Here is a 13013-nt window from a genome sequence, read left to right on the forward strand (position 1 = left end):
TTTTATTTTCACAGTCGTTTTCAAATGTTATAAAAGCTATATATTAAATATGGAATTAAATTATGAAACAGAATGTTTTAAACTGTGCGCGCAAGTTGGAAACATGACGAAAAATGTTGTCACAAAGCGGATTAAATTATAAAAATATTTGTGGCAACACAAACTTTCTGATTACTATTTCAAAAAGCAGCTATATTATGTAGTCAGCTGTAAAAAGTTGGTAGTAATTGCTTTTAAAATAAATAAGTTATCACAATTCTTCCAACAGTCACTTATTGGAACATCTTATGGGTTTTAAGGTGTATGAGTCCCCTTAAATATTTTGTGATTTTAACACTGAACTGAATTTTATTAATGAATAAAGTTAACACACTAGATGTTAATGATAAAAGAACAAAAAACGTTTTTCGAACTATCTTGCTACTATTTGGACTTGGAGTTTGGCGTTTTCTGAACATTGATATCATGAACTGAGAAAAGACTTTAAAAAAAAAAAGAAAATGTATGCCTACACTTACACTCCATCGGGAATTCTAAACATATGTTGTTTTTATATTTTATAATTTTATTCTTTTAATATTCTTGTTATTTTATTGTTGATCGTATCCGACGTAAGTGCAAAGAAAATACTTAATAATAAAAATTCAAAGACAAAAAAGGGGGTTAACAGGAACAAGTGCTAACTGACTAATAGGTTGCGAGCCCAACAAGAATGTAAAAAACCTTAACAAATCCTTTCGAGCAACAGTTAAATTCTGAAAACTTTAATTTATTATTATTATTTATTTCGTATTTTCTCTGCATAGTAGTAGATTGCAACGTTGTTCGTAAGGGAAAAAAGGGTATTTGTCGGTTTTACAGGTCACAGAGTTTACGCAGAGAGCAATTTTTTACGTTGAACTTCTATGTACGCATGTAGCATTTTTCATCCGTGTTTTTACAAATTGGGGTTTGAAACAATTTACTTAATTATTATCTGAACCACCTTGGCGCAGTTTGGCGAATTTTACGAAAGAAAAAAACAATTACTTTTATTGTAAGAAAATAATATATTCCATACATATACACTTTATGTTTGAACTATATATTTATGCAAAATTTTAGTCAATAAACCCAGCTAAAACTTTTTTTTTCCTGTGGTGGAAATTTCGTAACGATTGCTTTTAAAAAAGATACTATTGCAGCAGAAACTTCACATTTGTTTCTTCTAATTACAGGGAAATCCTACAATCACGAATTTTAAAATCGAGTTTAAGACAAAAAATAATCGTAATTTTTCGGTAAAAGACTTTAAAACTTGCAATACAGCAAAAAAAAGTGCATACGAAAATGCCGATGTTGGAAACTGAATATTTGTTATGCGCATTGGTTATTTGAATAATTGTTATGCGAGTGGTGAATGGAGTTTGGCGTTTTCTGAATCTTTGGCGGCTTCTACTAAGGTGGTAGCGATAATACGTAAGAACCAGGTAAAATACCTCTTTATCGAAAGAATGCAACTGCTTCATTTCCACTTTATGGTAGTTTAATATTTTCACAATCATGGGAAAAAAAAGAAAAAAAGCAAGAAAGGGAAGAAAAAAGTCTTCTTACGAACAGGTGTTACTTGGTTTGGGTTTGATTGTTAGCTCACGAGGATGAATGTAAGCTTTACAAACATGAAAACGCATGAAGTAAACAAAAACATTCAAACTTAAAGCTCATGTGCAAATTTTTATTATGAGAAATGGAACATAAAAAAATGATTTGCTTTGGCTATGATTTTGTGTTAGCTATTTCGCTTGGCGATAAATACTACTAAACCTGGCAACTAATCGCTTATTGCAGGTTAAACCAACAAGTACAAAAAAATAATTGACTGACGTTGACGAAAAAGTTGGCCACCTCAAGCTTATTGTTTTTGATAAGTTCTTTACAGACACACAGAAATACATACAAAAGTGCTATATGAAAGAATCATATACGTGAAATATAAATTATAAGTATAATTACAGACGAATTTTGATTAATTTGCCCTAGAATCATCGCGATGGATAAAACATTTCACCAGTTGCTAATTTGCCAAACATTCGAGAGTTCAAACTAGAACTACGCGAAAGTAAATATTGTATTATTGTTGGTGATCACACTTTAAAGCACCCTGTAGAGTCATTCGAATTTTTTTGGTGTGACTGTAATTATGGCAAAGCCTCGAGGGCTATCTGCCTAAAGGGAGGGATGCCTTCGTGGAGAACTTTCTAAGGAAAACTGGCTCTTATACACGTTACACATGAGGAAAACCACGAAAACGCCCATGCAGCCAGCCCGTTTGCGGGATTCGAACTTCGGACCGAACTACCAGTGTTCAGCGACTTTACCGCTCGGCCGCTGGTGGGTTTAGAATTTTTTTGGAAGCAAGAGAGATTGAAAAATTAGCATCGCCTTCGCCGGGAACCGAACCGCGGACCTCTGGAATACGCGCCCAGCGTGCAGACCACCACACCACGAAGGCATGCCAAGAAGGCGGGAGAAACACCTTATAACCCTATTGTAAAATGTTTGTTTTTTTTTTTACTTTACTTGACTTTTTGTATATCTGTAGTTCACACTTTTCTTACGTGCCAGTATTTACATGCGCCATTTCTGCGCACATGTTCCATTGCAAAAATCTACTTATTTCGTTTTCTTTTATTTGCCTTTACTTTTTTGCCACATATTTTTAGGATCTCCCTGTATGAATAGATAACTATGATAAAGACATTTTATAAGTAAACAGAACAATATAGAAAGCATTAACGGTAACAAATTATTGAGCCGCTGCATAATACCGTGGCATTTTTCACTGGGTTGCCGTTTTTCCCACATTATAATCTTATTAGTATAAAATACACTACAAAACAATACTGTACACAATAATAAGACTTTGATCGGCTACATCATATGCCACTTATCACTCATTCATTCGCTAAGTGATATAATCATCATCTTTGTCAATGACCGCCTGCCAACGTTCAGTTAGGAGTTCAATGTCTCTCTTGAAGAAATGTTGTGGTTTCGAGTTAAGGATATCTGTTAGCCATTTGCTAAGAGAAGGTTCATCATGAAACTCTTGTCCTTGAATGTTGTTAGAGAAACGCGGAAAAGATTGTAATCAGAAAAAGCGATAAATGCGTCGGAAGTGTTTAATTTTCTCTACTTAACACTCCATGCTGATTATCCTTGAAAATGTTCAAAATGAGCTGTTAACAACATGCAAGAGCTCCTGTTCGAAACAATAAAACTCCAAGCTGAAGAGAAAGAATAATGAAAAACGAAGGATTAACAATGCAGTGTCTTCAACCCAGTGAAGAACGGCACGGACTTATCCACAGACCCTATACTTTGAAATATGGAATACATTAGTACATTAGCAAGAAACTATTTCTTCAATGATAAAAAGATAAATTAGTCTGTCGAGTGATTAAGTATTTATCTGAGTAGGAAATATGAAGAATCAACAATGCGTCTGCCGGGTTTCGAACTCCGGATTTTTTTTCTGTAGAACGTTGCCATTGCTCGCTTTGAAATAGTTGAGTGTTAATCAAAAATTCGTTACACTTTTACAAAACATCGTATCGATAATAAAACAAATTCCAAATTTCAAATTTCGGCTTCCAGAGGCACATATTCTTAGGAGGATTACGTTATTCAAAACTGGATGGCTCTAGGTACCTTTGTTTTGTCACAATGCGAGAAACATACATACATTTATGCAGATTCTTCATTATTTAATTTCTTTAAGTATAATACGGGCCAATAATATTTGGTGGCAAGAATTTGACAAGTGAAACAACGCTTGTAGTGAATCAACGCAAAATGCCAAAACAAAATTAATAGACCTTCTGGGCGGGACCAAAAATAGCATTGCAGAACATTAAATATATTATTCCGAATTTCAAAAATTCGTGAGAAGCCATTTCGACTATTCTCATCTTCGTACAGCTTTAATCAGTCGAGATATTAATTGAAAACTCTAAAAACACTAATTTTCGCACTTATTTTTGCGAGTGGCAACAGTCATGCTAACTGAAGATAAAAATACTTCATTTCGATAAATGTTGCCACTGCTCGCTTTCAAATTGCCGAGCTTGTTAATCAAAAATTTTTAAGTTTTACAAAATATGAAATAAAATTTGCATTGCCAAATAAATATTAAACATATTATTATTAAATACGGTCATATTCTGACATTGAAGAAAGCACGCAATTTGCATGTGACGTCATTGCATGTCGAAAACCTTTTGTTATGCAAGCATTTTAAATAAATAATTGCTGTTGGCAACTTTTTTTGTTTCAGGTTGGCATAATTGACACGATATGTTATTGCCATGTTAATTCTTTTATCGATATTGAAAAATTATTGTTGTATTACATTAAATTTAAATCATGATGTCCTACATATTAATCTGAAGTATCAAAAATTTTTGTTTCCTGGATTGGCAATACAAAAATGATTTAGGAGTTTGTTGTTGCTTGGAGAGAATGTACTGATTTCATTCATACAGAAATATTTTTATACATTTGTTTTTCAGAGGTACATAGAACTTATAAATTTTGCTTTGACTGCAGGCCGCTAGTATGCTATGTAATGCATCAGTGATGCGTACTGCTGAAAACATTTAAGGCTGCGGTGGGCGGGTAAACCCGCCGTAAGATGTTTTGTCCAAAGCCTCCATTTTGTAAACTTGTTCGTTCTTAGAATTGGTATATGCCATATATTTTTCTTCTCTAAGTTTTCAAAAGATAAAATTAAAGAAAGATAAATAAGAGGGAATCCGAACGTAAGCGCTAATATCTGTGATGTGGATTTATACAAAACACACAAATTAAAAAGAGATAAAATCATAAAAGCCAAATACTGAATGTTTAGTTTCTTTACCGAAGGCTAAACTCTAACTAAACTACCTAAGCAAAATTATGTTCCTAGTCAGATCATTAAGTGTTTACAAATTGATATATAAATATTTATTTTAGAGTACTGTTAAGTTTCTCCTTCTTCAAGCTAAAAGCAAAGTTAAAATTATGTTGCACTTGTTCATGTCAAAAGTTTTGCTACAAGACTCATTAAATTGTCATTTACTTGTGCAAATATTCTTCGGTTGCGTCTTGAGGCTGTTACAGAATTTTTATATTAGCAATAACAGACCGACTGAATTACTTGCACCTTTTTTTTTTCTTTAAATTTTATGTTTATAAATACTTAGTTATATAAAGGTCTTGGCCTTGGTTTTAGAGATACGAACCCATCAGAAATTTTTACATTACGATTTAATGAACATTCGTTTAACAGTTTATTTATTTATTCTTAGTTTAACGTTTCTTAACTTCTGCTGAGAAACCTGTTTTACTCGATAAGAAAAATTTTAATGGTGTCTATTCAGAAAATAGAATAAATTATATCACACTAATCCTCCCTTAAGAGTTACTGGTAGAAGATTTATTTTCTGTCTTTTCTACTTTTTTTTTTTTTTTTTTTTTGTCATTAATTTAAATTTTGCTTGTCTTCCTTTGTTTTCGAAACTCGTTTCGAAATGAATTTCTGGTCTACTGGCGACTGATAGCGCCATCTATTGTTTTGTTATGACAATATAAAATGTCAAAGCTATGATAAAATAATTTCCTAAGGTACATCATTGCGTGGTTGTATTCGGAGTACTTTTTTTTAAATCAGATGTTATCTTGATGGCTCATTATTTCAAGACCTGAGATTCCGAAATATGACTGAATTTTCGCAAAACAGATAAATAAGTAATATAAATAAACAAATGTAAAATTGTTGAATAGAGGGGAAAGAAAAAAAAGAAGGAAAGATTAGATTCATCGAAACCCTAAATTAGGACTATCATCATTTCATCACGAAGGAAGAACATGTGATAAAACTGAGAACCAATTTCTGTCCTAAAAATACTGCGAAAAAAGTTTGCAAGTGTAATTATATTTATATTTATTTATGTTTCATATCCTCTGCTGCAAAGTGCGATGGAATCAAAATAAAATATAATTTGTAAGATTCCGAACGGAATAATCTACACGGAAGTAATGGAAACGAAAATAATTTTCTATTTATTGATGCTAACAGGGAGGTGTAAGTTAGATTTTAGCGATTCTGAGTCAAAGATTGCACAACATTTGCACTTAAAAGCTTGTGCAGATGATGTGATCTCATTATTTTTTTTCTTTATATTGAGGAAAAATTGAATTTAATACATTATAAACTAATGAAATGTTAATTTAGAAGTCACACAACAAAAATCAGCTTTATATTTGCAATTTTGCACAGGAATAGTTTCGATGGTTTTACCGAACCATCAACCTCAGCTGCCAAAGAGCAAATGAACGAGATAAGGTATAGTCATAAGATAAGATAAGAATGGCTGGACAGATGTTAAGCTACTGTCACCATCTATTGATGAAACAAGAAAACTAAAACATAATTTCCGTAAAGGCTGAAGGTAAAGATGGATTGGAATTAGGGTCGTTAACTACAACAGAGAGATTTTTTTAATGTGAAACGCCTTTAGAAAACCTATTTAACCCATGAAGATGTTTTTGAATAATTTTCGCTGCAGAAAAATGGAAAGTGGGGTTTTCGGACCAACAATGCTGGGCAACAGAGGACTTCTTCGTTTCCTTTTTTCTAACATACGTCTCATGTTCTTTAACGCAAAATTTTATGGCTGTCTAAATTTGACGAATGTAAATTAAACTACACTGGCAAGGAATCCTGTAAATACCTCAGGAATTCATATCCGGAATTTGGGTCATTAAGTATGGAAAGGAGAATACTAGCTATAAAATTGCACGTATTCTACAGAAATTTAACTTTTAGGTCATTTATTTAAAGCCTGGATTCCTTGTGTTGCACGGTAGCAAAAGATTCGACTTTTTACTGTAATATACTAAACTTAATACTGCAGTATTCGCATATTTAACTATCTGCTGTTATTCCTAAAATTATCGCTCAAATGACTACTGAAGTCAATTTATTCTAGTGAAATGTACCATTTTCCATAACTACTTTTAGTAAATATTGAATTAATGACATTCTTCCTGAGGGTTAGACATCAATTTTTCTCATGTCACAATATCTGAATTCTTTGGTAACACATAGACGTTTATAGTTTTAGTTCTTTGTGAAGCAGTCATTCTGAAGGCCTTGTGAACAGATTAGTGGTAATGATTGTACAGTTTGTTTGTGATCGAGTTGAGTAATTTTGAATTTAGAAAACGAGTTGGGCAACGTCATTTAGTAAATAAGGACAACCGATGTTCTGAATTGACTTCATAAGCCTCAGCATTTCGGGATGAATTTTCTTTGACTTTTTCTTACTCAACATGGATGTACTTATTTCACTGATTTGAACCTTCAACCAGACACTCACCTTTTTCGTCGACTGATGGCGGCTGACTGACATTTACTTTCGTCTTTTGGTTTTACTGATGTTCTTCACGTGATACAGAGTAAAAGGAGCGCTGCTTTCTGAAACTCCAATTCACTATAGGTTCTTAGTTTTGATTGTCTCTCACCACGAGCTCTGAAATTCTGTAACGAACGGCTGAGGAGAGAAACCAACTTTTGTTTCCATGTTTATGCCTGAGGTCTGTCTTTGTTGGCATTTAAAGACCTGGGATAAACAACCGAAATATATCACTTTGCAGTAAACAAACATTACTACAATGTTCAGAAGTATCAGCCCGATATTGATATGCATAATAGCTGTCATTAGATTCATTCGCGAATATTCTTTTAGTCGACATGATTTCTAAATTAGAAATTTGTGAAGTAGCATTGTGTTTTTATCTAGTTTTTATTTTTTTCTTTCTAAATACTAATAAAAAAGCACACTTAGATTTAATTGCTGGAATAGGTAATCTTCCCAATAATTAGTATTAGAAAATTAGTACTTCAAAATTTACTTCAAAAGTACTTCAAAAAGTACTTCAAAAGTAAAATTAACCATGTTATGAAAATTCCAATGCCTTAGATTTAGAGGAGTTTTTCCGATATGCCTTCAAAAGAAATTTTCTTTGACTTCCGTTTCCATATGCGACGCATGCAATAAAAGCATTGTATCATTTGCTGTAAATGGAACACTGAGCAAAGTAATCAATATATTGAGAAAAATTAAAGAATCCGTACAACAGAAAATTTTTAAAAAGCATTTCTGAAAGCTCTAACTGCCAAAAAAAATATACTTGTGAACTAATATCCAAAAGATAATTTAAAAATGTAAACGAGAAAACAAATATTCATACTAGCATTTTAAACATTTACATTAAAATGCAATCTCGATTCTTTAAAACTATGACTTTAGACGCCACCAATCATCTAGTTTCACCCTCATTTAGAGCATTTCTATCTACCAGATAACTGTTTAAATTGTTGCTATCTTTTGTTCTTGGCTTAGGCGGCCGCACAAGTAGTTTCATAACTGACCAATATGTTGCGTGCTTAATGACACATCGCGTGCTAGACACCAGTGAAGACCACACTAGATGCAAACTTAGTTTGTTTTCCTTTCTTTGTCTTTACTTTTTCGATCAAATGTTGAACTCTCGTTTCGAAGTACAAGTCAGTGTTTAAGGATTATAAATAAAAGTGTGAAAAATAAAGAAACTTGCAGATGTAAATTACTACATCAAGATAAAAATAATTTTCTGTTTCACACTTGAAATATTTTATATAATATTATAGTCTTCTCTATAGTTGTAACCTCGCAGTTATTTGAGGAGTATCCGAAAATAACAATAGCGAAGTATTCAATTATTCGGTAATAAATATCGCAAAAACAGGATCTGAATCGTTTTACTGTAATTAATAGCCAACGGAGAGAGTGAAAAGCAATACGAAATTCGCATCACTATCAGAATAGCAATCATCGAAACAATATGCACCTACTTTCATAACGTTCGTCTACATTGGAGTAAGAACATCAGTAGTAAAAGCTTTCAGTTGTTATAATGATGTTTTCATTTGACCATGATCCTCAGTCTTTTCACTGTATATCAATGCTTCTATGTTCTCAAGAAAGAAATCCAATAGGCAAGGTCTAGACTTCTTGGAGGATCAATCTATATGTACTGCCGTCTTTACAACATTATGGATCCCAGGCATACTAGTAGTCTCGACTTCTTGGAGGATCAATGTATATGTACTGCCGGCTTTACAACATTATGGATCCCAGGCATACTTGTAGTCTAGACTTCTTGGAGGATTAATGTATATGCACTGCCGTCTTTACAACATTATGGATCCCAGGCATACTAGTATACTGGGACCCCTAACATAACCGCTCACAGAAATAAAATGCAAACGAATTCGCATGAGTACCCTATGCTCATGAGCCTCCCTAGCAAGCGCCCTGACGGCCCATGAGTTAAGATGGCCTTGTGTATGTGCCCAGTTGTTTAACATGTCATCCTCCGGAGTGAATGTTTAACCGATCTTGCATTATAGTTACAAAGCCTGTGGAAAACGAATACTTATCATGTTTTGCATATTGGTCGCTAGGCTCATTAAGGCTATGTCTTGTTGAAAGAAATGCAAGCAGGTTTTACAATTGCCTGCCTAAATTCTGAGGAACAGACATGTTTAAAAATACCTTAGATACATGCTGCATAATAGTAGAAAATCAACATCATTATTCTTCAAAGTTTTGATCATTTAGAAAACATATTTCCTTTTATTTAATTTCATTGAAAAATCAAGTTTAGTCTCTATCACTTCGTTATATATTACTTCATATCTCATACTAGTTTTTACCTCATCGAAGAATATTGTATTTTAACATCGATTTTGCATTCTCCCATCACTCTCTGCACAAACACGTGAGCTGATGACGTCCCAGAAACAAGTGACCTTTTAGTAGAAACAATTTTCGCACTGGAAAAAAAATAATTCCATTTCCTCCTTTTTTCAAAAAATGCCTTAAAAAGTATACTGAACAGAATTTGTTTGAAGAAATGATTACGCAGAACTTCACATTTGTTTTGAACTCTTTCATACGTGGTGAATAAAACAGCAAAAATAAACATTTTCTTAATGACAATAAATTTTATTCTCTGAACAACAATAAAGTTGAACAAATAAATATTTCTTTTTAACTCTGACAAAATGCGTTGATTTTAATTTTTCCATTTTTTAGGTGATCTGGATCCAGTCACAATGAACTTCGTAGCTCAGACCCAGTTTGCGCCCCTACCAGAAGCTCTTTGTAAAGTTGTGTACGATTTAACGTCAGAAGGTTCAATAGCGTCGATGCCGGTCATCAGCAAAAGATTAAAGACTGCTTTCCCAGAAATCATGGTGCCTTCAGATGATATCCTGTACAAGACACTAGGTAAGGATCTTTCTTCACATGCGTGATATCTATATAGCAGTCATTATATAATAAGTATTTTAGAATTAATACAAAGTATTACGTTCGTACGGGTTCGTAATTGGCTGAATATGCCCAGAATCGATGACTGATCAATTAACGAAATTATATTATACTATTATGGTAAAATAGTTTCCAATGCCGCGTAAATTTAAAATGTACGGTTACAGCCGAAAACATAGCGGCAAAAACATCGCAGACGAAAACGTCGCGGAGAAAACAACGCAAGGCGAAAACATGGTGCTACAAAACATCATGGGAGAAAACATCGCAAAGAGAAAACATCGCAGTTCTAAAACATCGTTGTACAAAACACCGTCGTCGAAAATAAAGCGGTTCAAAAACTTCGCAGTTTAAAAACATCGTTGTCGAAAATATCGTGGTAAAAAATAAAGTATCTACAAATCATCGCATGACGATAACATCGCAGACATGCTTTTTTAAGGTATGCTTTAATAAGTGTAAATGGATATTCCCATTATGATTTGTGAGCGCAAGATGGAAAGAAGGATAATTTTTACTTTCATACTTTTCATTAATTAATAAACTTTTGCTGAGAAAAATAAAAAGGAAACTTAAGCATAGAAAATTAATGCAACTTATACACTGACTACCAATAAGTATTTCGACACCTGTGATAGAAAATAAAAACTAACTTTATTCAAAATCAATAGTTGGTAGAGCCTCCACGAGAGGTAATTACAGTGTGGGAACCTCCGGGGCATACTTTCCACAAGTCTTTGTATGACAGCTAGTGGTATTTTCTTCCACTCGGCTTGGAGAAGACATAGAAGTTTCTTCACCGATTTTGCACGGGTAGTGCAACCCTGAATTCGGCGATGCAACTCGTCCCAGAGGTTCTCGATAGGGTTCAGGTCTAGACTCTGGGCAGGCCAGTCCATTCGATGAACTCCATTGGCACCATACCAAGCCTTCGTTAACGTTGAAACATGTCCTGAAAGTAACAGGGGTCCCACCCGTAAAACTGCCACAACATAGGAAGCACATTATCATCCAAAATAGTGCAGTAGGCATCGGAGTTGAACTTACCATGAATGGGGGCCAAGGGTCCCAGCCCATACCAGGAGAAACACCCCCAGACCATAATTCCACCTCCGCCGAACTTGACTGTTGGCACAATGCATTCTGGCAGGAGACATTCTCCAGGTAGCCGCCAGACCCAGACCCTGCCATCCGAACGGTAAAGGGTGAACCCTGGTTCGTCACTCCAAAGAGCCCGTTTCCATTGATCTGCGGTCCAATTTCGATGTGCTTTGCACCACATTAACCGAGCAGCGCGGTTGGACTTTGTAATCAAAGGCTTATGGGCAGCAGCACGACAGTGAAAACCAAGCAGATGTGCTTCCTTACGGATGGTATTCATTGAAACAATACTCAAGGATGCCTGTTGAAACTCCTCGCGGATGAGGGCCATCGGTTGGGTGTGGTTCTTCCGAATTTCTCTGGACAGCACTCGTCGGTCTCTATCTCCCAGTTTCGCTGGTCTGCCGACTCGGGGCACATTCCGACAATCACCGCTCACCTTCCACTTCTTAATCACATAGGCCACTGTCGATTATGGGTACAGATCGCTAGATATGTCCTTAAGGATCAGCCACACTAGGTAAGGATGTCATACCCGATAATTATACCTTTCTCGAAATCAGAGAGCTCCGAACTGCGAGGCATCTTGCATGCGACAAAGCCAATGCTGTTTCCTACACGATATATACCTGCAGAGTCCGTGACGTACCTTAGGACCGCAGATATCGTCACTTGCATAGGTGTCCAAATACTTATTGGTAGTCAGTGTAGCACTTAATAGAATTTTAAACCGACATAGTTAACTAACAAAGGCCATTAATAAATCATTTTTATAAAGTTTTTACTAATAATATTTCATGAAAAGTATAACAAATAAGTTACATTTAATTTTCTATGCTTAAGTTTCCTTCTTACGTTTTCAGCAAAATTTTATTAGTTAATAAAAAATGTGAAAGTAAAATTTATCCTTCTTTACACCTTGCGCTCACAAATCATTATGGGAATATCCATTTACAATTATTAAAACCTGAAAAAAGCATGTCTGCGATGTTATCGTCATGCGATGATTTGTAGATACTTTATTTTTTACCACGATATTTTCGAAGGCGATGTTTTTAAATTGCGAAGTTTTTGATCCGCTTTATTTTCGACGACGATGTTTTGTACCACGATGTTTTAGAACTGCGATGTTTTCTCTTTGCGATGTTTTCTCCCACGATGTTTTGCAGCACGACGTTTTCGCTTTGCGTTGTTTTCTCCGCGACGTTTTCGTTCGCGATGTTTTTGCCGCGATGTTATCGGCGGACACCAAAATGTACAGAATCCAAAGGAAAGTCTGTGGCCTTTTATTATTTTGGAATAAAAGGTGTCTCATTCGAGAGGTCCTGAAGGTCCCAGGCAATAAAATTCAAGCAAAATTTAAGAAATTGAATCTTTGCATTCAAATCCTTTCAAGCCAATATATAACATTTTAAGCATTTTGTTTCAAATCTTTGCAAAGATTAGCTCTGTTGCAGGCCAGCAGAAGCTTCATTTAAAAAAACAACTTTGCAGTTTTCATTGTAGTAGAAC

General features: G+C 34.5%; 1 protein-coding gene across 1 annotated transcript in view; it reads left to right on the forward strand.

The window, feature by feature from the left end:
* LOC118184078 (uncharacterized) overlaps positions 1-13013 on the forward strand; it is a 358399-nt gene that overhangs the window by 283224 nt on the left and 62162 nt on the right. The window contains exon 2 of the mRNA XM_085818163.1: positions 10164-10358. Within this exon, the coding sequence (XP_085674289.1) occupies positions 10164-10358 (195 nt within the window). The remainder of the gene's footprint in view (positions 1-10163; positions 10359-13013) is intronic.

Source organism: Stegodyphus dumicola, chromosome 6 (genome assembly GCF_044657685.1).
Source record: "Stegodyphus dumicola isolate Sdum_Otavi_A_Nest chromosome 6, ASM4465768v1".
NCBI classification, from domain to species: Eukaryota; Metazoa; Arthropoda; class Arachnida; order Araneae; family Eresidae; genus Stegodyphus; species Stegodyphus dumicola.